Here is a 26,879-nt window from a genome sequence, read left to right as displayed (position 1 = left end):
TTGGACTATTTGTGTCTATTTTGTGATACCCCATCTCGTTGTCTATATAAAACTCTATAAAAATAGATGCAGATCCTGTTTCAGATATATAGTAGCGACAACGCTTGTGGGGGTATAGTTAGTTCAGCATTGCAGAGTAGCGCGCGTGGAACGATCTTAAACCTACTGTAGACCATGTCACCCAACGCTACCTCTAGATGGCTCTTTCCTTCGACCCATGCAGTATTCAACTCGAACGAAAACGCACAGTGTGCGGCAGAGTAAGGATGTCAAGACGAACAGCACTTCCGCTACATACACTGGCCTCGGTCGGACTACCCATACTAGTATAACGTCCGAATCTGTTCCTATCGAGCACAGAATCTCCCAAGAAACATTACCCAGGGCGAAGAGCGGGAGTAACGTTGCACTGTACGCTTATTCGGCTCCTCAGTCATAGATCACTGACACACTGTAGTGGTGGGAATCACACTCACCCTTAATGAGTAGGAGCCCCGGCCATAACAAATCCAGCGTGTCCGAGGGGATCACCCGGATTCGAATTAGTCCATCACGCTCTAAACGTTTCCCTTGCAAAAGATCTTGACTCCGTGGTTCCACATCACAGAAGGTTGATCAGATCCGGTCTTTATTCCTCGGTAGTTATGGTCCCTATTATGCTTCACATAACTAGCCGGAGTTAATTCGGTATTCACATGCCTTTTCGTGTGTGTCGAGGGATTCGACAGCTTTGCAAATACTACGTATACCCAGAGACTAAAAGCAGTTCATTGTTTGTAGGACCTCGCTGATGGCGTTATGCAGTGGGTCCATTTCCATTCTCGGTTTCGAGTAAGCATGTTGGATAGGTAGCAAGAGATTGCGCGTATCAGTTCACCATCAAGACATATCTCGATAATGTTCGTGTTCTGTTCTAAGTCGCGTGGAATCATGCCCATAGACGGTCTAGTAGCTTCCACGAGGCCCATGCGCCCGCCCACGAAGCTCTTGGCGTACGTTTGAAGCAGGCGACCAAATGTCCAAACTGTTCAGCTCGAAACAACACAACGCACCAACCCTAAATCATTCAAACTTTTCAGCTCGCGACTCACGTGTAGACCCCTTTCTAACTTCCATTAGACACCAAATTACACAGAACTATGGCACCCGACGTTGTTTCCAAGCTACAATCCTTGGTCTCGGGTGAGTCGAAGAGCGCCCGCAAGAAGAAGGGCAAGGGGGACACTGCCACCGCAGTCCCAGCTGCCCCCGAGCAGGCGAATTCTGAGTTCGGCGCAGGTGGCTCCGACGCAGCAGGCAAGGCCAATGGTACTGACAGCGAGAACTCGTACATCAGGGAGCTCCAGAAGTGAGTAGCAGCCCAGCTCGCCAGCTCCAAACTACCACGGAAAGACCGTCGCTAATAACATCTGTGCTCACAGGAACATCCGCAACATCAACAAGAAACTGGTAAGCTGACATTTGCGCCTCAGCCTTACGAGCCCTAGCTAACACGACTTGCGCAGAGTGCTACCCAGAAGGTCGACTCCATAATCGAGGCTAATCCCGGTGTCCCCCTCGACGATCTCCTCGCGTCTCGCAAGATTAACGCCGACCAAAAAGCCCAGGCCGAGAGGAAACCAGGCCTCCAGGCTCAGCTCGCACAGTACGAGGAGCAGTATGGCCACTACACAAAGTATGGGCAGGAGCTCGAGGTCAAGTTCGCTCGGGAGAAGGAGATCTTGTCGAAGTCACACTCTGAAGAGCTGGAAGCACTGAAGGAGACAATCAAGGCTGAGGCAGCGCTGGAGCAGAAGAAGCTTCTCAAAGATAAGATCCTGACTCTGTCCCGCTTCTTGAGGGCGGCTGCTGCTCGACGCCAACTTGAGGACGACGACTCAGACCTTACAAAGGCCTTTGAGGGCGCATTACTCCAGGTGTACGGAGGGGATGCTACTGCCGTGCTCGCGGCGGAGAAGCTAATCGATGGTGCGGATGACGGTGTTCCTTCTACTGAGGGTGTGGTACTCAGCATCACTTGTAAGTCAACACGGTACAACAGTGAAAGAGACAATGCTAACCAGGATTCAGACTCCCAGGTCAAGCAGGCAGCGCTCGAGGAGGCTCCATTTGCCGCAGAGGAGGCTTGGGTGGATGATGTGGCGCAATCACAGCCCGCTCCTCCCGAAACCGAGGCATCAGAAGCAGTATCGGACCCAACTGTCACCAACGCAGGACTCACGGAGATTGGCGAGAGCGTGGCGGGTCACAACGGCAGCGTAGAAGGCCATGAGACGTCAGTTGCGCCAGCAGCATCCAGCATCGAGCCAGGAGCTGCAAATGCCGCTGCAGAGGAGCAGTGGGACAAGAAGGCTACTGCAGGTGACGACCCGCTTAGCGAGTCTTTCGAGATCATCCCGCGAGACCCCGCAGAGACTGAGAACCCGCATGTAGCTGCTCCCGTCACTAGCACCCAGAGCTGGGCGGACGATACTCCTGAGCCGACAACTGCGCCTGCGCCGGCATCTGGCAACGACGGCTTCTCCGAGGTCCACCACAACCGCGGAGGACGAGGACGAGGAGGACACGCCGGTGGTGATCGAGGAGGATACCGCGGCAGAGGCCGAGGCGGCCCTCGAGGTGACTTCCGAGGTGGTCGCGGACGTGGTCGTGGAGAGTTTAGGGGTCCGCGAGGCGGATTCCGCGGCCCTCCTCGCGGTGAGTCGTCGTAGAGACATGGCACGATGAACTTCTTTCCAGGACTTTTTGAAGCACGAAAGGTGAGACGTTGGTCTCTCTTGGGTTGGTCATTCACCTCCCCTCTCCTTTCATGCTCTGTATCTTAACAAGGAAGACTAAAGAGCGGCTGAAAGGAATGCGTACAGCCTAAATCTTTGTAGCATAGCATAGGAGCCTCGCATATCTCGGGCATGGGCCACTGTATAATACCATGGTCTTCTGGGCTACGATCTGGCGCTCAATATCATGCGCTTGCATAAACTTCTCAACATTGTCTCTATAAACTCTACTTGTCCATCTGTTGGCCGCGTTGCTTCCCATCTAATGGCCTATGCAGCTCCCTCTTGCTACTGAGGGGACAGAAAGAGGGATGGTGGCTGGTCATAGGTCGTGTATTTGCAATCTCACATCTGTGTGTGCCTAGGGTGTGGTGGAAGCTAAAAGTTGGCAGTTGTACCGTCAGCTAGACTCTGATGACTGAGTGTCGTGCCCCTGCGTCAGCCGCAGATGACACGCCGATCCGGAGATTTTTAACGGGTGATGTGCTGGCTCATCATCTCCGATTGCCGAGTGGAGTGTGTTGGTGGCAACGCTCGTCTTGTCAGGAACCCGCCGATTGCTGCATGACATACGCACAGTCTAAGCCGCGGAAACAGTTCCCCGTAAGTAAGCTAGTTGGATGGTCAGTTTCTTTCTCAGCTTCCTTTCGGCAGAAAGTGTCGTTGTCTCAGTGAGCGCCAGTAGGAGGTTTCTATGAACTGCAGTGCGAGCTATGGCACTGGCGATTCAGGCACGAGCTCATGGTGCGATGGCCCGCTGGTTCATTAGGCAAGCTTCTTCAAGGGCAGACAAGCTCTCTTGCGACAGCTAGGATGACACTGGCGATGTATCCTCATTCGCTCTGCGTTTGCAAGGTTCACCGAAAACCTCCTGCCTGAGTGAAGCTACACACGGCGGTCGCTTGTATCCAGCAGCAAAGAGTAAGTCAGCATCACACGAAGAAGGGCCAACTATTCAGGAAAGAGCCGCATACTGTACTAAGAAGCGAGGCTTTGTGCTCCGCAGCGCGGAGTGATGCATGAACTAGCGGGTCACTGCGGCGGCCGTTTTTACAACACGGATCTAGAAAGCTTATCTCCACTCACACACGAACGTTGTTTTGGTTGGTGCAGACCTGGATAAAATACTATATGTAATGGGTAGGCCACAGTGCCGCTGAACTGCGTTTCGTCAAAGACTAGGCCGCATAGGGGAGGAGTTCACCTTCATAGATGACATGATTATACAGAAATGCTGAGATGACTGGGCTGATTGCGCGCGACGGCAATTTGTTGATGCGTGGTGGTGAATCGATCTGATAAGATGGAGTCGCAGATTGTGGCCTGAAATGACGTGCATGCCGTAGTTGGGGTTGGGGTTGGGGGGTGCACACAGGCTAGCGCGTGCAAATGCAGGCCGGTACCTGAAAAGGCTTCATGGACACGACTACTGTAGTAGAGTAGAAGTCGTCTGTCAGGTGAAATACTGTAAGCCACAACTAGCATAGGCAGGCATATGTACCCGACTTGACAGCCGATAGCTGATGGATTAGGTCTTCCGAGTTGGTACAGGAGTGAAGTGATGATCAGGCCAGACGGACAGGGATGCAGCGGCTAGTGCCCACCAGAGCCTAGCACCCATCTTGGCGACTGCAACCTCCTCACTCTCGCCTTTACACTGCTGGCACATTCCAGCGTCCTCCTCTTGCCCAAACCCCGCTATATCGACTCTGTATCATACCACAAGCTCCGCGACGCTGATGCGCTGCCCGTAAAATTACTGTGGTCTTGCTGCAATTACCAGCGACTACGGTGGCGGGAGTAGCGACGCATGGTGAACCCCAGATACGTCGCGACCCACACCTGCCAGCCGCCGACGAGCTTCGCACTTGCACTTGAGACGACGTCGACTCGAACGACTTAGCTGCCTCTTGCCATGGAGGCGCCGGCGGACCTGGTGCCGTCGGTTGAGGCACCTCTTGCCCAACACGATGATGCTACTACCAAGCCCGCCCTGACACCACCTACGAGCGAGGACAACGACAAGAGGGATGAGAGAATGTCGTCGGAACTATCAGATCTCGACAGCGATGACGGCGAGGACATTGAACCCGACCATTACTTTGAAGGAGGAAAGATACCCGTCTTCAAGCCGGTACGTTTTGGAGCGACCCAACTACTGGCTCGCCATGCACGCGCGCGGGAAGAGCGCCTGCGTGTAGTAGAGCTTCTATCAGGATGCACGCAGTAGGAGATAGCACCCTACTAATTGCCATGTGTACAGACAATGGACCAATTCCGCAACTTCAAGCGCTTCGTCGACAAGATCGACAAGCACGGGATGAAGTCTGGCATCGTCAAGGTCATCCCACCAAAAGAATGGTAAGCCAATGCGAGTACACATCCCGTACAAACTCCTGGCTAATGCAATCCATAGGCGCGACTCCCTTCCCGATCTCAGCGATGCCATCAAGGCGATCAAAGTCAAGAACCCCATCATGCAGGAGTTTGCTGGACAGCACGGTATCTACACACAGGCGAACATTGAGAAGCAGCGATCGTACAACCTGCCGGAGTGGCGCGCCGTGACTGATGAGCCGCACCACCAACCTCCGGCTAAGCGAGGCGAGCGCCGGAAAGCTGCCGCAGAGGCTCCATCTCGCTCGCGCTCCACACGCGCTCAGGCCGCCCCCGCAGTCACCGATGACGCCTCATCTGCCACCAAGCGCAGGCCTGGCCGTCCGGCCCGAAGGCGCCAGGTGAAGAAGGAACCAATCGACGACGATGACGACGACGACGCAGAGTCCATCGACGTTCCCCCTACCCCCACTTCGCCGGGTAAGGAAGAGAAGCAGAGCTCGACTAAAGGGCTCAAGAAAGAGACCCACAACGACACAACACCAACCAAAGCACGTGGACGCCAACCAAAGACTGTTGACCAGAAGAAGTCGGTCTCGTCTCGACGACTGAATAACCGAGGCGCCGTGGCAGACTATATTGACGAGGAGGCCTTTGATGACTTCGACTATCACCTCCCTGGTCTTGAAGAATATTCCGTCGAACGGTGCAAGGAGCTCGAAGACAACTACTGGAAGACTATTAATTATGGAGCGCCCATGTATGGAGCGGATATGCCGGGCTCTCTCTTTGACGATCGCACGACGTCTTGGAATGTCGCCAAACTCCCGAATCTGCTCGACGTGCTTGGAACGAAAGTGCCGGGCGTCAACACTGCCTACCTCTACCTCGGCATGTGGAAAGCCACCTTTGCTTGGCATCTCGAGGATGTGGATCTCTACAGTATCAACTACATCCACTTCGGCGCTCCCAAGCAATGGTACAGTATCTCGCAGGAGGACGCTCGACGTTTCGAGGCAGCCATGAAGAGCATCTGGCCGCGCGATGCAAAGAACTGCTCACAGTTTCTACGGCACAAGACCTACTTAATCTCGCCTCAGCGACTAGAGAAGGACTTTAACATCAAGGTCAACCGACTAGTCCATTATGAGGGCGAGTTTGTCATTACCTACCCATATGGCTACCATTCTGGCTACAATATTGGCTACAATTGCGCAGAGTCGGTCAACTTCGCGAATGAGTCTTGGTTAAGCTATGGCAGAATTGCTAAAAAGTGCGACTGCGAGTCAGACAGCGTCTGGGTCGATGTCAACGAGATTGAGCGCAAGCTGAGAGGCGAGCCAACTCCCGAATATTATGAGGAGACTGACGATGACGAGGATGATGAAGATGGTGCAGATCATCTTCCGAGTCCCCCGCCCAGTGTTGCTGGTAGGTCTAAAGGAAAGGCTGGCCGGAAACCGGCCAACAATAAGAGGAAGCGCGGTAAAGAGAATCCCAAAGACGCACCTCGACCGAAGAAGCTCAAGCGAATCCGCATCCGCATTAGAATTCCAGGACGGGGTATGCCTTGCGTTCTGTGTCCCAACGATGTTGAATACGACGATCTACTGCCGACGGATAACGGTATGAAGGCTCATCGGATCTGTGCCGACTACACACCAGAGACTTTTATCTCTACCAAGGCGGATAGCGAGACCGTGTGTAACGTGGCCAATATTGCCAAGGACCGTCTCGAGCTCAAGTGCAACTATTGTCGATCGAAGCGCGGCGCCGTCTTTCAGTGCTCCCAGAAGAAGTGCACCAGGGCCTTCCACGCTACGTGCGCGGTAGCAGCTGGTGTACAGGTTGATCTTGGCCCCATGCCGACATTCGACGAGGAGGGCACGGAATATTTTTACGACGGGTATGACTTCCGATGCCGCTTCCATCGTCCGAAGAAGAGAAACAATAAGACGGTTGATGTCGATTCATTGGAAAAGGACAGATTCATCCTCGCCTATGGCAAGACACTCAAGCCAAAGGATGTCGTTCAATTCCAGTATGTTGGTGGCGAAATGTACCAGATCTATGGCGCACAAGTTGTCGAGAACAGACCTGGCGAGCAAGCAGTACTCGTGGACGTGCTGCCTGATGGGTGAGTGCTATGATTATGGAAATGAGATTTAACATGCTAACACTGAGTAGTGACCGGGTCGAGGTGGAGTGGAAATATATCCTGAAGTTGCACCCGGATGAATCCCAACGACTGAAGCCATCTGCGAATGCTAAGCCTCTGCCCGAGCATCTCAAGGAGAGCGATGCATCGCTCGACATCACCAATCGTACAGATGGCGTTCCCGAAATGGGCGATCCGTTTCACGATCCCAACTCTGTGCAAAAGTGGGCCGAATGGAACATCGCTCCTGAGGTTACTCAGAAGCTGGCAAAAGTTGACTTTGGCAAAGAGAACCGACTTTGGTACTACCTTGGAAAGCCATCGACTGAAGCTAGGCCGCAGTATACCGAGGATCCTGCAAACCCAAAGAACAATCCAAAGAGCAGCTTTTTGGACACTGTTAAGCCTCCAGCCCCGCCAGTGCCTACTTTCAATCGAACCTCGTATACGGCTTCGTACCCAATCAAACCGGCTCCTATTGCAGTACCTCCGCGTACGCCGATGCAACAGCAGATACAACTAAATCGACCGTATCAGTACAAGCCAAAGGAGGCAATGATGACCACCTGGAAGTCGCCCGTATACAATCCAGATACGCGGAAGAATCCCAATTCCCCTGTAGCACATCAGCCCAACGTCAGCTACGATCACCGGATACCAACGTCACCCTATGGGCAAGCACCATACCAAGGCTACCACTCCCATCGTCCGCCACAGCCACAGCCTTCGCAGCAGCAGCAACAGCAACAGTTTCAGTACCACCCATACGTTCCACCTCAGAGTTACTCCACCTCTACATGGAAGGCACAGCCCGCGGCATCTGGACAAGGCCTGCTCAACGGGATTGATCAGTATACTCACACATCGCAGTCCAACAAGGCTCTACCACCATATCCATACGCACAGAGCCCTCGCCAGATGCCCATATCCCCATACACCCAAGGTTCAGTTCAAGGTGTGGCTCCGGCGTATGGTCAACCTGGTCCTCAGGGTCAAGGGCCTTCGCATAGTCATGCCTCGATCTCAAACATGCTGAGCAACCCAACTGGGACTCCCAAACCTCCAATGTACGCCATTGCACCCTCCTCTTCCGTTGTTTATGCTGCCCAATCCCCCACTGAATATCTTGCCTACGTTATGAACTACCCATACCTCAAGAACGCGTACCTCAGGCGAGCAAAAACTTACGTGTCACCTTATAGTCTGGATGGTGGAATTGCACCGGAATGGATGCCTAAGCCACCAACCCCGCGCGCCAGCGGCCCACCTACTGCTATTGCACCGAAGCCTCTGACCCCCGATGGGCCAACACCGAACCAAGGATACTATCATGGACCTCCACCAACCGGATTACCTGCGCCTAGGCCATCAGCGCAATTCCAATCTCCGGATGCTTTCCAGCGTGAGATGGCACGAGCACCTCAATCAGCAGAAGCGCCCAAATGGGAGCAGATGCTCAAACAACTTGCAACTTCGACAGGCCCAACAGCTATGCTTGCTGTCGTGGCTGCTTCGCCCCAGGAATCGCAGCCGCGATACCCTCCGCCAGGGCCTCGTTCGAGCTTAGCATACGAGCTACCTAAAAATATGCAAGCTGTGCAAACCCAGACGCCGCCTCTCCTGCCGTCACGAGAGCCTCAGCGTCCGACGCCGAGCCCGATCAGCGATGACGGAAAGGGTGTTGTAGTTATGCCTACACAGAAGTCGGTGCTACCACCATTACAACCGGCACCTAATCAAGTTCATGGTGGGGAGACATGGCGGTACTCGTAGAGCGAGAGGGAGAATTTAATGAACATGACTAATGTACTCGAATGGGGTGTATGACTACGGAGGGCTTGGGCGTTCTACTGGGTGTTTTGGGTCACAGCCATGGTGGCTTCTCTTCTTTACATATTTGCATTACTACATGGCTACATGGGCATGGATGTAGCGGTAGTCCATCTATTAGATGACTTCGTGGTCCTTCAGCGGAAGATCCCCTCGATAACGGAGGTCGCACGGTGCCTAACGGGCTCTTGTCTAGCCATACGTGGCTTCTGATGACTTTTGCAATGGGAATGTACACTATCTACTTAGTTAGACTCATTTTCAATAGCCACTTCTATTATCATGGCATGATAGCAGGTCATACTGTTTAATGCTAGGCATTCAAATTCAAATAATGATGACGGTTCGGGACTCTGCCATTCGAAACACTCCGCCTTCCGTGTCCACTGAGCCTACAACACCGGTTATTCTTGATGTACCAATCCGCTCGAAAGATCCTGGGGTCCTTGTAGACTTCTTCAGCGCAAGTAAGAGCAAATATTCCTTCTGGCCTTCCTGGAAGAGACTCATGCGAAGGCAAGAAATTAGGGTTCCCGGACTTGTATAACCAGGACCGTCAGCATCTAGAAGGTAGTCTGTATCCAAACCCAAGCGCACAGTATCTGGAAAAGATACGTAGTGCTCAATCACTTCCTCGCCATCACGCAGCCGGGTTTCGCGCTCAAGAAGGCCCTCCACTAACAGACCGGATATGGTGAGAGAACCGTGCGCGATTGATCCGAACGCGTCGATTGCCGACTGCTCGACTTGACATTCTTCGATGATACTAAAGTGTTTGTATGGCGGTCGTTCTTCTGCAACACCTTCTTCCATATTGGTGAAAACAATCACATCCCAGTAGCTAGTAAGCGTTTCTACACTTGCCCACGACCACGTCGGAGCATTCAAAGGGTAGGGTCTGGGTTTCTTCAACGTCGACGTCGTATACACCATCCAGAGTACATCATCTTGAAGAGATTCTTCCCAAAGCCCTGCAAGATATTTTGACTTCCTCTTGGTGGCCATTTGTCTTGCTAAGCCACCGATCGCCGGCAGTCGGTCTTTAGACTTTGTCAGAAAAAGCGCTGTATAACAGCACACCATAGTGCGCCACAAGCGGGCACATTGATACTGTATGTTGGCGAGGGCTTGTCCCTCGTAGCCGAGGTCATAATCCAAGAGCGCATCTGCGTATTCAAGCTTGATCAGAGGCACAGGAGTATCGATACCGGCACCATGGTACTGTATAGTCCCACACTCGCATTGAATGCTAGAATTGCACTCGAAGAACAGCTCGTACCGGCCAAAATGGAGCACTCGTGTAGAGAGCATGCGCTCCTGGTAGACCCATGCCCTTGAAAGAAGAGGATAGTACTTTTCGCTCGAGGTGGAGTCGGCGCTCTCAAAGATGGCGTCGATTTGGTGATCGATTCGTTCACGGAAGTAGAGACAATACGCTTCTCCATCGGGGCTTTTGCCGGATACCTTGAAGTCTTCTGTGCGTGAGTAAAGACCTCCGTGGCCGCTAGCAGAACGTGTTGCAGCAATTGTCAAACGCCCATTGCTATAAACCGAAGCCATCTTTGCTGATTCCATTTCCCAGTCTTTAGAATCATCTTGGACGATGCAAAGGCTATCGATCCAGATATAATCAAAGCCTAGAGCCCGGGTGAGGGATATTGCATCTTGGAACGTCTTCGATAGGTCGTCCCAGGCTATTTCCTTCTTGCGCTCCTTGAGAGTCGATCGCGTTGTCGTGATAATCTGCTCGAGGCCCCAGCAATGGCTGAGACAGATATATTTCGCCTTGGCCCCGTTCGTCTCGAGAAGCTTCACTATGCCGTCTTGGAGACCAACATCCACCACCCGAGTCGGGAGAACTACAGATTCTGGGCACCTACACAATGATTCGCCATGGTCGACAATGCACTGGGCAATCCAGCCCTTTATCTTAACCAATGCCGCTGGAGAATCCGTCCGAGGCGAAGTGCGCCACAGTGTAGGAATGTAATCCCAACTATCCGGAATGTGACAATCGTCGTCTTCAGTAGCAAACAGTTCCACTTCAAAACGGCCCCCGGTTGACAAATGAAAGATGAGATGCTTGTCCGTGTCTGCATCGTCTACAACCTCGGTACAGTATGGATAATGAAAGCGAAGGCCGCAGTGTAGTATATCCGCCTCATTGATACCATGCAATTTGAAGCATCCGCGGCACCCATCTATGAGGATTTGGCAGCCATAGCATGCCTGTGCTGAAATCAGTAATTCATCCCTCGTGAACTTGGGGACGATGAGGCTTCGGATGCCTTGGCCGCGATGTTTTTGCGCCTCAGCCCTGCTGCTGATCTTCCAGCGCCCTTGAAACTTGTTGCAGATGGCGCATTCCATCTTCTAAAAGCTGTAGTGTACTGTCTAACCGGGTCCAAGAGTCGAGCGTTCAGAAGGCCTGAGTTTATATCATTTGTACAAAAGTGTCGTGCAGCTATACAGCGTACCGTGAATACCTTTTCGCTACTATAGAGAGAGGCTAAACCACAATAATGGCGAGTGAAGATGGAAAGGTACGAGGGCCTGATTATGCAAGAGATCTGGCTACCTTGCGCTAGTTCGGCACGTGTGCATGTCTCAGTCGAGGTTAGCGAGGCAAGGGTGTCGGGTATGATCTGCAACGTAAATATCGGTTTCTTCCACATCAACAGCTTGTATCAAAATCTTGGTCTTTATTAGCTATTTAATACATAATTCCTGCCTCGCAAAAGCCTGACATGATAGCACTATGAGATATGTGTACAAGATGAAGCAAAACATCGCCCAATTTTCAACCTATCTACTCTTGTATCATGAGGTTTTGCCACCTTCATTGATGGACAAATGGGCATCTACCTCGTTGGTTACGGCCGTACCGTCATCACTGGCATCGTCCCCATCCTGCTCAATATCACTTTCCCCCTCGCTCTCACTCTCACTCTCGCTCTCGCTCTCCTCTTCAGTGTCATAATCCCAGGGGTAACTTTCTTCTTCATCGTATTCCCGGAAATAGGGTGTCCCTTCATCGTAATCTTGGAAATAGTATTCATCGAAACCGAATTCCTCTTCGTTGTCTTCATCTATATGGTATCCCCTTCTATGGTGCTCTTGGCGGGTTTCCTCTCCGCGGAATAGCGTAGCTCGACACATGGGGCACGTGTTCGCATTGGGATGGTCGGACATGAGCCAATCTCGCAAGCAAGTCGCGCCAAAGACGTGATTGCAGGCCATTGGTCCGGTAATGCGAGCCGGGGCATGATTCTCATCAAAGCCTTCGTAACATAGGCTGCATTCGGTTGTAACGTTGATTTGGTTGGCGATGAAGCTGTCGCGCGATGGAAGGTTCGCATCCACTCTGGGGCGGTGGATAGCCGTGTGGACGGCAGGGCGGAGAATAGGGCGGCCCATATTTATTGAAGAGGTTGACATGGTCTAGATTGTTGTGGGGGTTTACTGGCTCGAAGTGTATCTTGATGTGGGAGGGTTGGTATGCTTCGTTGTGCCTTCAATTTTACTGAGAGGAAAAGAAATTATATACTCAAAGTTAAAACAACAAAAAGTTTCGATATATTTTTGAAAGATCCGGTACTAAGATCGGTACCAAATACCTGTTCTTATTCATAAGTAATGTACCCACGGTTAACGTTATGAATAAATAAAGAGTTTTTAGTCTAGCATAAAAGATTATAATTCACTAAGGCCTGTCGATGAAATCATTGTCTACTGTTCGCACTGAGAATGATTGGTTGGAACCCAAAAACCTCAGTTGCAAAACTGCACAACATGCTCATTATATTTACTATTTTTTCTAAGAATCTATTCGCAATTCTTCCTTCCCATCAGACTATAAACAATCTATCCCAGATTTTCCCCTTGCGAAAGTTACGCAGGACAGCTCAACCGCCCATTAATCCTACGAGAGTAAATCATCCTGAATGCTCCCACGATGAACTATGACCTTGTTAGCTCTGTACCTAACGCTTTACCTCCTGCTACTAAGGAGGATAACGTACTGTTACACAGGCAAACTCCCATAAGATTCACAGGATGCGTGTGCGATACGGGACCAGCAGGTACGAAACGTAGTACAGGCTCATGCTTACGAGGAAGACGATTGCGCAACAAACGAATCTTACCCATAACTTGAGGGTGGAGTCGCCGCAGTCGGATTTTGCCCTTGTGAATTGTGCTTCGGGATTGCAGATGGGGGCATTGCGTAGACATTTCAGTGCGCAGCGAGGCAGCGCGGACATTCTGTGTACTTCTGTCATGATCATTCTTGAAAAAGTAGGTGTAAGGGATTGCTTGAATGGGAAATAGTGAGAGGGATACTGGATTTGTAATGAGTTGCAAATCGAAGAAAGGCGGTTTCTCAGTCTTTCTATCAGATTCCGCACAGTTATGCACCACCTATGCGTCGAAGAGTCGAAAATTCAGAGGTGGCAACATGGTAGAGCTAGAATAACCCATGGTCCAAGCCGTAGTACCGAACTTCTGCGAAACACCCGACCAGTGACCCTACAGTAATTTGACATGCAATCTTTCGCACTTTTCGACTAGCCTCATTTCCCCTTTGGTAAATCTGTCCCCCAAGGATACGCCTCCGGCATAGCTTTCCAAGTCTTCAAGTCATCAAAGTTCCTCGTCGTACTCTTCCCCTGCAGTACCTTCTGCACAAACGGCAACACATCGGCATAGCCACTTTGATCGCAATGCCCGCCGCCCGGGATACTCATACCTAACTTTTCACCTGCTCCCAACCAGTTGTACACGACCTTCGCAGCGGGGAAAGTTACTTGTGCGGTGCCTTTAGAGTCGGTAAACTGATCGCCGGAGTTTTGCGAGAGAATCACAGCGCGCGGCGCAATGGCGGTGACGATGGTGTGCGCATCGTAGGGAAGCTGGGTGGATTTGCCGACGAACTGAGAAATGCCGGACGAAGTCCACCAACCGGCTCCTGACTTCTACGCATAGTCAGCATCTACAACTTAGCGAGGAGGAAGTGTGCATACGGCGTTCTCTAGGTTTTCACCCTGACCGCTGAGACTGTATCTGTATGGTCCTGCGCCTTGAACACCAGAGCACATTGGCATCGTGACCGCGATACGCTTGTCAAAGAGACCAGCTGCTAAGGCGGCTTTGCCGAGGCGCGAGCAACCCGTTACGCCGGACTTTGTGGCATCGATTTCGGGGACCTTCAGCTCGATGCCATCGAGCACGCGGTGGAAGCCCCATGCCCAAGCTGTGAGAACACCTGCAGGACTAAATTAGAGACCCACAGGGCGTACTGCAGGGTGAGGGGAAAGTATCTACCAATATCTTTGCCACTATACAAAGTCCAGAAGGATCCGCTCTTGGTATTACTGTCCGCTGCAACCTTCCCGTAATCAAATGTTACCACAGCAATACCAGCACCCGTATAGCTCTTTGTGTCCATACCGCCAATAGATATGATGACTGGAAAAGGTCCACTACCACTTGGTAGGTTCAGCGTTGCTGCAATGGTGGCGGTTTTTCCTCCTGTGGCTACAGTGACGGTCAATGTGTTGCCACTTCGAGTTGCCGATACCGTTTCCTGTGAGTGGTCAGGGTAGTAACCATACTGGTACTCTTGTAAAAGCTTCATAATCTCCGGCTGGCGGCATTGGATCCATTCATCTTTGCTTTGAACACGGGTCTTGCCATCTAGGTACAGGAACGGGTCCGGCATCGTCTTGACCGAAGGGAAAGCGGCCGCTTTTGGCATGGGATTTGGCGTTGAAGGACATGTTACGTTTGATTGACGAGGAAAAAGATCGAGAATTCGCTCCAAATTGATATTCTCAAGAGGTGCACCATAGGTGCTTGCCGCAACACCGAGAAGAGCTACTAGTTCCGCGCGCATGTTGACTGACTATGATAGCAGGTGCCTTAGGTTGAAGAACTGAGGCTGAAGCTACTTTTAAGACTCGATTCCTGCATAAACACGATTAGCCGGATCGAAAGCCTAGCCCTGCCTCGATATAGAGCAGTGTCACCTGGCTCGTAAAATCATCCGTATATGACCTATGCTGTTGCTCGTGTTATGGAGGATGCCTATTTGGGGTAAAGAGGCGTTCATGTGGCAAAAACATCTCCCGAAGCTAATATCGGCAGTTAGAGTAGACCATAAATCGCATTGACGTTGATGAAGCGTCTCGTCCCCAGAGATGACGATCGTTAGACGGTCCAAGAGTGCCAACAGCATTGTTTTGACTCGAAGCCATTGTAATGGATAGAAGGAATAGGGCAAATTGGTCATGTTCGAATGGGAACGATTATCTTGCAGCCACGAGGCATTGCAGAGGGTGTCATGAGTTTTTCGGTCGGTATTTGTGGGGCTCTTGTCTAGCGGATAAAAGGCGGTTCCACATACACAGGACTAATGTGGAGCCAGAATAGAGTATGATTGATGTTAGTTCAAATTGAAAGGAGCTTGTTTAGATACGTATGTTGAACCTCTCGAGTCTGAAATGCCTTGTGGGTCCTATGCACCGACGCTCACCGAAACGCCAACGCACGTGATCGCGCGATGTCGCGACTTCCGAAGACTTTGAGCAGTAAGGCCAAACATCAACGAGAGCGGAATGATCAATGTCAAGAGGTAGATACAGGTCGTTGTCGCAGATGGACGCTAACCCCGCGATCAAGGCTCCTGCAGATGCGGTCAGACATTAGGCCGCCCGCACCTGCGCGTCAATCCATCACAACACCGCATGCCACCATGGAGCACTCCAGCTTCACCCACCACAATGATGCTTCTTTCCGTTTTGCTTGTGGCGGCTCTTGCTAGCGCAAAGTGCTTTGAGCCCTCAGTCGCCCATCCACTGCCTGAGTATGACCCTAACGATCCTCTGCTGCAGAGTGCATTCGAATCCATCGGCACAGCACTCACGGTAGCTGTCGCAGCACCGGAATATGCCTCAACCTCATTCTCCGTGGAAATCACGTCGTCGAAGGAGTCGCTATGGTCCCACCACCATACAGCCCGCGAGCGAAACACTTCACGCCCAGATATAGAACGAGTCAACGGCGACGCCCTCTACCGCATCGCAAGCATCACCAAGGCCTTCACAGTTTTGGGCATACTGTATCAACACGAGGCGGGAAACTTGAGCTTGGATAGCACCGTAAACAAGTATATAGAGGAGTTGGGCGAAAAGTCCGAGGGTGGGGTTCCGTGGAAGGACATCACTTTGCGGAGTCTTGCTAGCCAGCTGAGCGGCATACCGCGCGAGTGTACGCTGTTTGGTTTTTCAACAAAGTGTTTTACGGCTCAAGGTATGCAGGCTAATTTCCTTCACAGTTGCTCAGGGCGATTTGATAAACTCGGATAAGTGGGTCCTGGATCCCCAGCATCTTGGCTTGCCGCCTGTGTCGAGAAAAGGATTGATCAAGTGTGCTGAGTACTCGCCGAACTATGAGACACCCTGCACTTTGCATGGTGAGGCTTGTATGCAGTATCGTAAAATGCATTGTTAACGTATGATAGATCTTCTGGACGCACTCAGGTCGAAAGCGCCACTTTTCGCACCAAACCAGAAGTCGACATACTCAAACATAGCTTTCGAGCTTCTTGGCCTCGTGATTGAACGAGTGTCGAACCAGAGCTTCGAATCATACATCAACGAGGCCGTGTTCAAACCACTGAACATGTCTACAAGCACCTTGTCTCTACCACCCGACTCCGCTGGCGTTATCCCTTTGGAGCCCCAGTACTGGGACGCCGACGAAGGCATTCAATCGCCCACGGGCGGAATATACAGCTCCACGAGCGACTTGTCGAAGTTTCTCCGCTACATACTGCAGCAATTCAACGCTATAACTCACGCGATAAATTGGATACACCCTGTTTCGCCATCTCGCGGCCTGCATTCTTTCTACGGGATGCCTTGGGAGATTTTCCAGACGGACCGCATACTCAAGGATTCGAAGCGAACGGTGCGCTTCATTACAAAAAGTGGTGGCCTGCCGGGATACACAAGCATTATCATGACAATACCGGAGTATGATCTTGGCATCACCATCCTGCTAGCTGGCCCACCATACTTTTTCTCCAAGATCCAAGAAATTGTAACCGTGGCTATTGTTCGTGCGGCCGAAGAACTCTCTATCCGCCAACTTAACAAACGCTATACAGGGACATACGCATCCACAAACTCAAGTCTGAATTCCAGCATGACTCTCGCATCCGATCATCGCGGCCTCGTCATCACGAAATGGATATCGAACTCCACAGATGTCCTAGAGACTGTTGGTAGTAAGCTTCTCATGCTAAAGCATTGGTATGCACAGCTAGTTCCTACACTCCTTTACCGCGAAGAGAAAGGGCAAAAAGGAGAAGAGTGGCGGGTCCAGGTCAGTGAAGAAAGGAGTGAGGGTGTGGGCGAGATATGGGACGACTTCTGCATGACGAACATTGATGGCCCACTGTATGCAGGTGTAGGGTTTAACGAGCTTGTATTCTGGGATCAAGGGAAGGAGGGAACATTTAGGAAGTTGGAATTAAGCGCATTTAGGGCAAATCTGACGAGGGTGGAGGACGGAGACGATGGGTTCTCGCAGGATGAAGAGGAGGTCTTGGAACTTTGAGCTCAGCCACGGTTCCATAGTAGCATCACGTTAACAATCTACAGCTTCGCCCCACCTTTGCCGCTGCCTACACCGTTCAAGAATTTGCCAAAATATCTATCCAATTTCCCAGCCGCACTACCATCCAAGCCCACAACCGTTCCTACCCACCCATCCGGCCTCAGCACGAACACAGCGCCCTTCTCAACACTGATTCCATACCGTTGGTGCGCACTATGATCTTCATCGTAGAAAACACGACCGAACGGCATATCACCTAGCGTCTCATATGCCGAGGGCCCGCCCGGTCCAGCGAAGATAGATAGCTTCTGAATAGGTAAAGTCGGGTCATGAAGCGACGAAAGTGTAGACAAGAATTCGGTGAAGGAGGCAAGAGAGGGTTTGGTCATTGCGACGTCTCCAGCGAAGACGACGATGTAAAACAGTGCCGTGTTCGGGGTCTCTGCTTGTAAGCGTGTGCCTTCGAAAGTGGCGGGTTTCTGCAAAACAACGTCTGGCGCTCGCTGTCCAGGCTGTACCATAGAAATATCCTCACTCTGTTGTATGTTGAGATACGTGTCTGACTCGTAGTATATGCCCAGTCCGCTGCTGAAAGTTGCCGCCTCTGCCATGACTTTGCCCAGAATCTCATTCGGGTCTGCATTCGGATCACCAGTCCAGCTCTCTGGGAGTTGCATGGTCATCAGACGCGAGATATCTTTGTCGTAGTTGATGAGTTTCTGTACGTTTGGCAGGCGTTCTGCTTCGTAGGTGTGTAAGAGATCGGGCTTCGCCAGGCCTTGCAAGACCAGAGACAACTTCCAGCCTAGATTAACGGCATCATGCATACCGGTGTTCATTCCTTGCGCAGCGCCACTACTGTGGGTATGGCATGCATCACCAGCTAAGAAGACACAGTCATTCACGAAGAAGGAGCGCGCAATGCGTTGACCCACGACGTAGATAGTCCACCAGTCGACTTGCTTAAACTTGAGCGAGAAAGGCTTCACGGATGCGATGGCCTCCTTGACAGCTGCTTCCTCGTTGAACTCTTCATAAGCTTTCTGGCGTTCGGCTGTAAATGCGAAACCAATGCGTGTAGCTCCGTGGTCTAAGGCAGCCCAGAGAACGTTTCCATGGCTCGGGGATTCGATAGCACAATATGTTCGTGGTTTCGGTAAGTCAGTCTCGATGACCCCATCGATGCGTACCCATTTGTCTTCGCTGGAGGAGCCTTCGAAAGGGATGTTCATCGCACGACGGACGAAGGACTTCCCACCGTCTGCGCCGATCAGGTAGCGACACTTGACCAAGCTCTTTACTTTCGTCTCTCCGTGCTCGATGGTAGCGATAATCTTATAACCACTCACATCGACTTTCTCCAGGACCTTGATGTCAGTGAGCGCATACGGCGCATCGAGCTCCACTCCTTCCCTCCTCAGCGCCTCCCTGAATATTTCTTCCTGGTACTTCTGCCTAAGCACAAGAGCAAAATCCCATTTGGAATCCTTCATATGTTCCATAAATGCCCACCCCCTTCCCTCGACTTCATTACCATGCTGATCGTAGTTGGCAGTTTGTCGGCAGGCGAAGCATTGTTGTGCGAGTGAGTCGGCGAGACCAAGCTGGTCAAGCAATTCAGAGCTCCGTGGGTACAGGGTGATGGCTCGACCATATTGGTCCTGTGACGATTTGGCATATTTTTCGATGATTTTGATCTTGTGTGTGGAACGGGGGAGATTGCGGGCGAGTTGGTAAGCGGTTATAAGACCTATATTTAGTGTTTGCGATATCACATATGCGGATTGCGGGGTGGGTTGGTATACCTACAGGTCCTCCACCAACAATGAGGACATCAACCTGTTCAACTCCGAGCTCTGAATTGCTCATCTTGTTCTGTTCTTGGTCACTAAGCTTTGGAATACCAAGAGGCTCTGCGACCTTATGCCGGGCCATCTTCACAAGCTTCAAGTTGTCCATCGCACCATGGGTACGCCATTCATGGACGCAGGATGGGTTAAGCGTGCCGGCGATAACGGCTCGCCAGAGCCAATTGAGATATATTGACCAATGGGAGAACGAAGGAAGCAGATGGCCCCATGACGGCTGCTGGGATGCGCAGGAGGAAGCGACCGAAGATGGGGGTTCAAGGGCTGTGGTGTAGATGCCGATGATAAGATAACGGATGGGGGACGCAAGACAAGTCTAGCACACCATAGATACTGCGACGCTTATACCATACATTGAAAGACAACAAAAATCATGGTTAAAGGACGCAAATGGCCTAATGCTTCCCATGTTTTACTTTGTCATCATAAATCAGCACTGCACCAAGCAAGATCTGCGCTCCCAACACGCAGTGCTCCGGGCTCGTGTACTCGTTCGGGTTATGACTGACCCCTTCTTTACTCGGTACGAAGATCATGCTCGTCGGACATACGCGGCTTGTCCATGCACTATCGTGACCAGCTCGACTTTTCATCTGCATAATCTGTTCCTCGCCCACTTGGCTGACTGCTGAAGTGCGCACAGCGTCGATACAGTGCGAATGAAATTCGCTCTCTGGCAGGCCCCAAGAACGCTCGATCTTGTATGACGTGCCGTTGTTCTCTTCCACTACGATGTCGTCGAATGCTTTAAACATAGCAATAACCAGCTGATCAACCATTTCATCAGTTGAGCAACGAACATCAATAATGAAATTCACACCTGCCGGGATAGTGGCTTGACTTGACGTATCGCTGTTGATCATGCCCACAGTAGCGACACCTAGCTTAGTCTTCAGAGCAGTGTCACGAACAGCCGTGATGAGACGTGATGAAGTTACCAGAGCGTCTGAACGACCTGGCATTAGCGTCGTTCCCGAGTGACCCTCAACACCGTTGACGCGAACGGCGAACCACTTCATCCCTTGTACTGAAGTAACTATACCAACACTTTTACGTTCTTTCTCGAGGATGGGACCTTGCTCGATATGCAGCTCGAAATGGCATTCGAAGCCGTTCGCTCGGTAGTCGCATGGCGTATTCCCCAGGTAGCCAATGTGATCTAGAGCGTCCTTCATGCGTATACCTTCCTTATCTTTTACATCCCAACATGCATCCAGCGATGTACTGCTTTTGGTGCTCCAGACTCCAGAAGCCATCATAGCACCAGGAAATCGAGCTCCCTCCTCATTTGTCCAGTCGACCAGCGCAATCGGGCAGTACGTTTCAACGTTATTGTCGCGGAGCGTACGAAGGACTTCAAGTGCTGCTTGGACACCGAGAATACCGTCATATCTTCGATTGGAAGTGAGTAAAGTGCACATCTGAAATAGACATAGGGGCATACCTTCCACCAGCTGGCTGTGTATCCAAATGGCTACCCATAGCGATTGGACTTCTGTCCTCCGCTGTCCCAGGCCGTATTGCAAAAATATTGCCCATCTGATCGACCTTGACCTCACATCCCAAACTTTTGCATTCTGTGACAAGCCAGTCGCGAACTTGTTTATCCTCTTGAGTGAGCGTGAGACGGCACATGCCTGTACCGGTCGACAGCGCTCCCCATTGCGTGCAAGTGCTTTGAAGCGTGCTGTTCAGTCTATCTCCGTTGATCTGAAACGACGATGAAGCCATTGTCGTTTGATCGCAGATTGCCTTGGCTCACGAAGAACCAAATCGCGCATAGTGGCGCTGTGTTGGTGCTATAGCGCGAGACGCATTTTCCGACGGTCGACGCGTGCTGGTTTAGCACCGACAATGACTGATTGATATGACTGTGCATTCATCCTTCCGATGGCAAGCCATTCATGGATAAGCATTGTCGTGTAGATAAGCGGTGCAGAAAACGACCTCGGGTCGAACGATGAAGTGTGGGTGGGGCAAACACGGAGGGGCTACGATAGGCACCTCACTAGTTGGGTCTAGCCTACCTATCATGACCACGACAACATCTGGGCAGCCAACATGGACTATAATGTTGCTATCTTCGATTCCCAGGCCCGTTTAGTGGTGATTCGGAGTCTTGAGAGCTATTGAGACATCATGGCAACGGAGTATGACCTCATAATTGTCAACGGAATCGTAGTTACAGATACCGAGGTTCAAGAGTGGGATGTTGCAATCAAAGATGAGAAGATTGCAAAGATCGTCCCAAGAGGAGGATTGAAAGATGTCAAAGCAGCACATATGATAGACGCTGAAAATGGATACGTTATGCCAGGAGGAGTCGATGCTCATGTACATCTCCAAGAGCCCCCATTATTCGGGAAAGGTTCCACAGCAGACAACTACGAGACCGGAAGCCGATCAGCAGTATGCGGCGGAACAACAACCATGGTGACATTCGCGCCGCAGAAGAAGACGGAAGACACTCTACTAGACACGTTACACGCAACACACGAGAAAGCAAAGAACAACTGCTACATCGACTACTCCTTCCATCTCCTTGTTGGCAACCCCTCAAACCGCGCACTCTCCGAGTTCAAAACCTTACGCGAAGAGGGCATCTCATCTTTGAAGATATATATGACTTACGAAGGTAAGATGTTGTCAAAGAAGACGTAGACGAGTAGAATTCTAATGATGTAAGCGCTACAACTTCACGACGGCCAGATCCTCGACGTACTCCTCGAAGCCAGAAAGCAAGGCATAACTACCATGGTCCACGCGGAGAATGGGCAAGTGATAGACTGGATGACCGCGCAGCTCGAGAAGCGGAAACTCTTCGCTCCAAAGTATCATGGATCCTCGCACCCACCCTTGGCCGAAATTGAAGCTACATATCGCGCCATAAGCCTATCTGAATTCATGGACGCACCAATTCTGATTGTGCACGTATCTACGCCCGCAGCAGCGGCGCATATAAAAGCCGCACAAGACCGCGGGCTGCCCATCTTCGCTGAGACATGTCCCCAGTACCTCTTCCTCACCAAGCAGGATCTCGCTCAGCCAGGCTTCGAAGGTGCAAAGTGTGTGTGTTCGCCACCACCACGAGAGAGCGAGGCTGACTGCGATGTGATTTGGGAAGGCCTTGCGAACGGGACTTTCACAATATTATCCTCTGATCACTGCCCATTCAGATATGATGACAGCGAGACTGGTAAAAAGAGCAGTGTCAACGAAGAATACCCCCTAGGCCATTTCAAATACATCCCTAACGGCTGCCCTGGCATCGAAACAAGACTTTCGCTTACCTTGTCCGCGAATCGACTCGACGTCAAAAAGTTCGTTGAAGTTACGTCTTCTAATCCCGCCAAGCTTTACGGCCTGTATCCACTAAAAGGTGCACTGGTCGAGGGGCAGTCGGATGCAGATATAAATATCTGGTATTCACCGGGCAAGATGGAACACTTTGAGCTAAAGAACGAGATGTTGCATCATGATGTCGACTACACACCGTTTGAGGGAAGGACCTTGATGCAGTGGCCACGATACACGATACTGAGAGGGAAAGTCGTATGGGGCAAAGAGAATGGGGGATTACTTGGGGAGAAGGGATACGGAAAGTTCATCAAGAGAGAGGCGAGTAGTCTTGCAAAGCCATTGAAGGAAGGCGATTGGGAGCTGCCACTATGAGCAGGCTCGTGCGATCAAAGTATAGCACAATATTCAAAGTTCAATTACATGAGGGATATCATGAAGCTGACGCTAGAAGTATCTACAGTGAATTCTTTCCGACTTTCAAACCAACATGCGCTACCTCTGCATAACCGAGACTACAGCAGAAGCACGCAGCTTGCCCATCCACCCGGATTTGCAAGCTTAACCAGAGTAGACAGCCGGTCCAGGGCTGACATACTTGAAGCTCGAGTCGTAGATAGCCTTTTGGAAGAGAGCATCACTCGTTTTGTATCCACCCGGGAACGAAACACCACTCGGGGTCGCAGAGCCACCGCCCGTAACCTTGACCTGGAAGCACGTAACGTACGGTTGAGGATTACCCGCACCTGCATGTAATGCGATGGCCTCTGAGCGAACCAAATAATCACCGCTCGCCAGGCTCTTTGGTACAGTGAAAGCACGTTTTCCGCAGTTGGCGTTAAGGATTTCGGTACCCCAGGACGCGGTGGTGCCGGTATAGCCATCCTCTGCGACCTTGAAGAAAGAGCCCGAGGTGGCAGTCTTCGCATCGGCTACCTTCGCCATGTAGATGAGGACGGGTCCATAGTGGTTTCCACCGATCGCGGGCTGTGAGCACTTTCGGTCGCCGGGCTGGGCGTGCATTTCTACGGTAAGGGGACTTCCAGCTGCAAAGGCCGTTAGCATTGTTTTCTTATCACTATTCCGTTGAGATTTGTAACATAATAGTATAAACATACCAGCGACTTCGCAAACCCCGGATGACGAAACAGGTCCACGACCACAAAACATATCCGGCGACGAGAGGGAAGCGATAGGATTGTTGTCCTTGACTGTTCTTGCGCAAGTAGTGCCCTTATCCTCACTGCCAACCCAAAGGTCCTGCCAAGTAGAATGAGACGATACGGAAGCCACAGTGGCGAGAAGGACGAGAGCTGATTTCATGATGACGGTTGGGTGTCGAAAAAGCCGGAAGGTATTGATAAATGGTAAGGATGGATGTCTGCCTCGTGAAGCGACAATTCTACAAAGGCGCCTCTTAGTATTTATCACATTCCCCCTCCGTCATGTCGCTCTATGCCAATCTAATAGCTAAAACTTGCCACCGGGCCGTTATACCACAGTATCGTTATTTCCAATCATCGCATTCAGGTAAAGTGCAACGGAGTGTATGACCACTCGCCCTCCTCACTTACATAGATTAACATATGTACAGTCAAGCCTTCTTGGCGAATGAACTAGGCCCGCGTGCTCATTTCCATGTGTCCCCGCCATTCGCGGGTATTAACGTGCGCCTATGTGCATACCCCCAGGTTTTACCGTATCAGGCACGGCACTTAAGATTGGGTCGGGTGTCACATGGCGCTGTTTCGCACGCAATGATGCCTTGCCATATTATGTGGGTAATGATAGACAAGGACCGCGCGGTCAGCCTGGCTTTAGTACTATGCATGGACTGGTCGGTAAGCGACTCGTTCTGAGTCTTGGTAGACTTTTGTTTCTCAGCGGCTTAGAAGAGCGTGGTTGTCAATCGAACACTGAATGTTTTTCATAACGATGGAAGATATTGGAGGGTTTAATGTGGATCACCTAGCCGTTTCTGTTGTGAAAATCATCCGGCACCCTAGCCTTATAGCCGGCTTGATATTGGCTGTTAGTTTGAAACAACATGAAACCAAACGATAGTTGCAAGGTCAGTGAACACGGTTTTGAGTTTAGAATTCCATAATCGCAAGAAATAATGTTCTAATCGCAGTTGGATGCATGCCATGCCGGTTGACTTGCCATCTTCCCAAGCTTATGCAAATAGACGTCATTAGTTGCCGTGATACCATTCAAAGCTCCGAGCCAATGCGCATAGATTTAACCTCATATGAATCCGGTCAGTTGCAAGTTCGACTGCTCGGTTTTCCTTTCGGCCACATCCGAGGCCGGTAGGTGATTCCCTGTCGATACTTTGAGGCCGCTGCTGACTCCCTGCTTAGATATCGATCACATAACCAATTCAGGGTCCTAGAAGATCGTATGAAGAAGGTTGAAGAGCTGCCGGTTCAAAATTTCAAGTCGGAGCCTCCCACTTTGTGGCTTGTCGATTCCATGAAAATTCGATAACGATCGTTTTATCGATATGTCCGATCATATCTGCTGGACTTTTGTACTCTTGCTGAAGTAGTTCGCCAATGTGTTCTTCTGCGTCGGCTTCCCCTGCTTCCCACTTCCCTCCGCCTTCTTCCTAACACCCTCACCAACGCCCATCAACTTCTTGAACTCCTCCCACTCCTGCTTCCCCACGATCCCACCACTCGCCTCCTTATGACCCCTCGCAAAATTCTCACCCAGTCTCGCTCTCAGATCTTTATCTTCCGCCACGATAATTTCCAGCTTTTTGATGATATCAACCTTCTCATCGCCTTCCCTTGCCCTCGCATCTTTTGCGACACGACATGAAAAGTTGACTTTGTCCGGTAGATAGCCCTCATTAGCGCACATGACGATTTCAAGTTTGGTGGACTTGAGATAGCCGGACCAACGGGTAGCGACAATAGGGTGTACCTGTGCGGCCGAAGAGATGGTGAGAATTGCGATGGTGGCGTCGGCGGAGAATTTGGGCTGTGTGTGCGTGCAGCGTTCTGTCTCGCGACGGACCTCAACGGATGCATTTTGAAGTTTTTCGTTCTTTGCGATTGCCTCGGGAGTAGATGCGGCGATCACGGCATTCCACGCGTCTTCGACATTGTATGCTGCGGAGCGCCTTGGTGCGTTAACAAGGGCGACAGCATCATTGATAGCCTTCTTGGGGTGCTCCTTGAAAGTCTCGGTCATATCTGGAAAGGGGTGCTTCCACTTCAGCGAAGCACCCAAGTCCCCATGCGTGCCAAGTGCAGCAAGCCATGAGATCTTGTCACTCAGGTCCGGATGCAAGGGTAGACAGATATGATACGTTAGTAGTGAGCTCGTCGCCACAGGTGGACAGTCATGAGCCGTAACAAAATCAGCACCTTCTGGGAAGCCGCCTTCTTCCGTGAAGTGATGGTCGATGACAAGGCACGTGTGTGGTACGTCGGTGAGCGACGGACTTTTTCTGCTTCCTTGGTCGAGAACAAAGACATATGATGGTGCTTTCACGGATATAGCATCCTTTGTGCTTTCATCATGAACATTAGATCCTTTGGGCGGAAAATAGACGGATATGAGGCCGGGCGAAAGACCTAAGGTGATGAGAGTGTGATAAAGAATGGTGCCAGAGGAAATGCCGTCCGCGTCCTTGTCGGGCAGTATCAGGGTAGGCTTCTGAGATTCGGCACTGTTGTAAGTCAGTACATAATACAGTAGGTACTTTTAGTAATAGCTTTTGTGCTTTACCATCTTTTGATAATATCTCGCGCGCGGTCGATCTGCTTTCTGCGAGCTGGCCATACAAACCCACCAAACTCATCTTGCCTGGATGGCGTCAGATGATACTCCGGGACGACGACCTTCGGCTTCTTAGATTTTGGAGTCGACACTGGCTTTTCGGCTTTCCGCTTTAGTGAAGTCATGATTGTATGAAGCTGGCTAACTTGGGTTGGAATTGAAGCCAAGGTAGACTGTCGTAGAGATCGTTGTAATCGTGGT

At 51.1% G+C, this 26,879-nt stretch overlaps 12 protein-coding genes across 12 annotated transcripts; 5 read left to right on the top strand and 7 right to left on the bottom strand.

Annotated features, from left to right (window-relative positions):
- Nucleotides 1–1,139: 1,139 nt before the first annotated feature.
- On the top strand, nt 1,140–2,711 carry K460DRAFT_404839 (uncharacterized protein; the record flags this gene model as incomplete). Its single annotated transcript, XM_040936773.1, has 4 exons — nt 1,140–1,348; nt 1,422–1,449; nt 1,506–2,019; nt 2,071–2,711. The coding sequence occupies 4 exons, from the start codon at nt 1,140–1,142 to the stop codon at nt 2,709–2,711; spliced, it is 1,392 nt and encodes a 463-aa protein (XP_040787109.1).
- Nucleotides 2,712–4,692: 1,981 nt separating this feature from the next.
- On the top strand, nt 4,693–9,045 carry K460DRAFT_354452 (uncharacterized protein; the record flags this gene model as incomplete). Its single annotated transcript, XM_040931790.1, has 4 exons — nt 4,693–4,911; nt 5,041–5,138; nt 5,194–7,251; nt 7,302–9,045. 4 exons carry the CDS (start codon nt 4,693–4,695, stop codon nt 9,043–9,045), a joined length of 4,119 nt encoding a protein of 1,372 aa, XP_040787108.1.
- Nucleotides 9,046–9,429: 384 nt separating this feature from the next.
- K460DRAFT_415953 (HET domain-containing protein) lies at nt 9,430–11,472 on the bottom strand (the record flags this gene model as incomplete). The annotated part of the gene is made up of 1 exon (XM_040937767.1): nt 9,430–11,472. One exon carries the CDS (start codon nt 11,470–11,472, stop codon nt 9,430–9,432), a length of 2,043 nt encoding a protein of 680 aa, XP_040787107.1.
- Nucleotides 11,473–11,922: 450 nt separating this feature from the next.
- On the bottom strand, nt 11,923–12,540 carry K460DRAFT_404836 (uncharacterized protein; the record flags this gene model as incomplete). Its single annotated transcript, XM_040936772.1, has 1 exon — nt 11,923–12,540. One exon carries the CDS (start codon nt 12,538–12,540, stop codon nt 11,923–11,925), a length of 618 nt encoding a protein of 205 aa, XP_040787106.1.
- An 892-nt stretch (nt 12,541–13,432) lies between these two features.
- Nucleotides 13,433–15,274, bottom strand: K460DRAFT_415952 (carbohydrate esterase family 15 protein). Its single transcript, XM_040937766.1, has 3 exons — nt 14,425–15,274; nt 14,124–14,365; nt 13,433–14,075 (listed from the first exon to the last, which is right to left on the bottom strand). The coding sequence occupies exons 1-3, from the start codon at nt 14,993–14,995 to the stop codon at nt 13,674–13,676; spliced, it is 1,215 nt and encodes a 404-aa protein (XP_040787105.1). The 5' UTR covers nt 14,996–15,274; the 3' UTR covers nt 13,433–13,673.
- A 607-nt stretch (nt 15,275–15,881) lies between these two features.
- Nucleotides 15,882–17,721, top strand: K460DRAFT_376203 (beta-lactamase family protein; the record flags this gene model as incomplete). Its single annotated transcript, XM_040934854.1, has 3 exons — nt 15,882–16,368; nt 16,436–16,573; nt 16,622–17,721. 3 exons carry the CDS (start codon nt 15,882–15,884, stop codon nt 17,719–17,721), a joined length of 1,725 nt encoding a protein of 574 aa, XP_040787104.1.
- K460DRAFT_365492 (uncharacterized protein) lies at nt 17,473–19,622 on the bottom strand. Its single transcript, XM_040933190.1, has one exon. The coding sequence runs from the start codon at nt 19,221–19,223 to the stop codon at nt 17,760–17,762; it is 1,464 nt and encodes a 487-aa protein (XP_040787103.1). The 5' UTR covers nt 19,224–19,622; the 3' UTR covers nt 17,473–17,759.
- On the top strand, nt 19,250–19,924 carry K460DRAFT_93540 (uncharacterized protein). Its single transcript, XM_040938822.1, has one exon. It carries the CDS (start codon nt 19,499–19,501, stop codon nt 19,862–19,864), a length of 366 nt encoding a protein of 121 aa, XP_040787102.1. The 5' UTR covers nt 19,250–19,498; the 3' UTR covers nt 19,865–19,924.
- K460DRAFT_365491 (amidase) lies at nt 19,525–21,504 on the bottom strand. Its single transcript, XM_040933189.1, has 2 exons — nt 21,034–21,504; nt 19,525–20,981 (listed from the first exon to the last, which is right to left on the bottom strand). Exons 1-2 carry the CDS (start codon nt 21,318–21,320, stop codon nt 19,985–19,987), a joined length of 1,284 nt encoding a protein of 427 aa, XP_040787101.1. The 5' UTR covers nt 21,321–21,504; the 3' UTR covers nt 19,525–19,984.
- A 140-nt stretch (nt 21,505–21,644) lies between these two features.
- Nucleotides 21,645–23,303, top strand: K460DRAFT_309522 (D-hydantoinase). The gene is made up of 2 exons (XM_040930135.1): nt 21,645–22,224; nt 22,276–23,303. Exons 1-2 carry the CDS (start codon nt 21,729–21,731, stop codon nt 23,259–23,261), a joined length of 1,482 nt encoding a protein of 493 aa, XP_040787100.1. The 5' UTR covers nt 21,645–21,728; the 3' UTR covers nt 23,262–23,303.
- Nucleotides 23,304–23,369: 66 nt separating this feature from the next.
- On the bottom strand, nt 23,370–24,426 carry K460DRAFT_365489 (lytic polysaccharide monooxygenase). The gene has a single exon (XM_040933188.1). The coding sequence runs from the start codon at nt 24,207–24,209 to the stop codon at nt 23,448–23,450; it is 762 nt and encodes a 253-aa protein (XP_040787099.1). The 5' UTR covers nt 24,210–24,426; the 3' UTR covers nt 23,370–23,447.
- A 974-nt stretch (nt 24,427–25,400) lies between these two features.
- On the bottom strand, nt 25,401–26,803 carry K460DRAFT_282900 (DHH phosphoesterase; the record flags this gene model as incomplete). Its single annotated transcript, XM_040928610.1, has 2 exons — nt 25,401–26,568; nt 26,628–26,803. 2 exons carry the CDS (start codon nt 26,801–26,803, stop codon nt 25,401–25,403), a joined length of 1,344 nt encoding a protein of 447 aa, XP_040787098.1.
- Nucleotides 26,804–26,879: the final 76 nt, after the last annotated feature.

This window comes from Cucurbitaria berberidis (genome assembly GCF_010015615.1).
Source record: "Cucurbitaria berberidis CBS 394.84 unplaced genomic scaffold K460scaffold_3, whole genome shotgun sequence".
NCBI lineage: Eukaryota > Fungi > Ascomycota > Dothideomycetes > Pleosporales > Cucurbitariaceae > Cucurbitaria > Cucurbitaria berberidis.
This window is presented reverse-complemented; position numbering and strand designations above follow the sequence as displayed.

Excerpts from the sequence above, each read along its gene's own strand:
- K460DRAFT_415952 (XM_040937766.1), bottom strand. The coding sequence starts at position 14,995 with ATGCGCGCGGAACTAGTAGCTCTTCTCGGTGTTGCGGCAAGCACCTAT. Across the intron at positions 14,366-14,424 it reads GTATAGTGGCAAAGATATTG|GTGTTCTCACAGCTTGGGCA; the intron begins GTAGATACTTTC and ends TTAGTCCTGCAG. Across the intron at positions 14,076-14,123 it reads GTGAAAACCTAGAGAACGCC|AAGTCAGGAGCCGGTTGGTG; the intron begins GTATGCACACTT and ends GACTATGCGTAG.
- K460DRAFT_365492 (XM_040933190.1), bottom strand. The coding sequence starts at position 19,223 with ATGGAACATATGAAGGATTCCAAATGGGATTTTGCTCTTGTGCTTAGG.
- K460DRAFT_93540 (XM_040938822.1), top strand. The coding sequence starts at position 19,499 with ATGCGGATTGCGGGGTGGGTTGGTATACCTACAGGTCCTCCACCAACA.
- K460DRAFT_365491 (XM_040933189.1), bottom strand. The coding sequence starts at position 21,320 with ATGGCTTCATCGTCGTTTCAGATCAACGGAGATAGACTGAACAGCACG. Across the intron at positions 20,982-21,033 it reads ACACAGCCAGCTGGTGGAAG|ATATGACGGTATTCTCGGTG; the intron begins GTATGCCCCTAT and ends TTCCAATCGAAG.
- K460DRAFT_309522 (XM_040930135.1), top strand. The coding sequence starts at position 21,729 with ATGGCAACGGAGTATGACCTCATAATTGTCAACGGAATCGTAGTTACA. Across the intron at positions 22,225-22,275 it reads GATATATATGACTTACGAAG|CGCTACAACTTCACGACGGC; the intron begins GTAAGATGTTGT and ends TAATGATGTAAG.
- K460DRAFT_365489 (XM_040933188.1), bottom strand. The coding sequence starts at position 24,209 with ATGAAATCAGCTCTCGTCCTTCTCGCCACTGTGGCTTCCGTATCGTCT.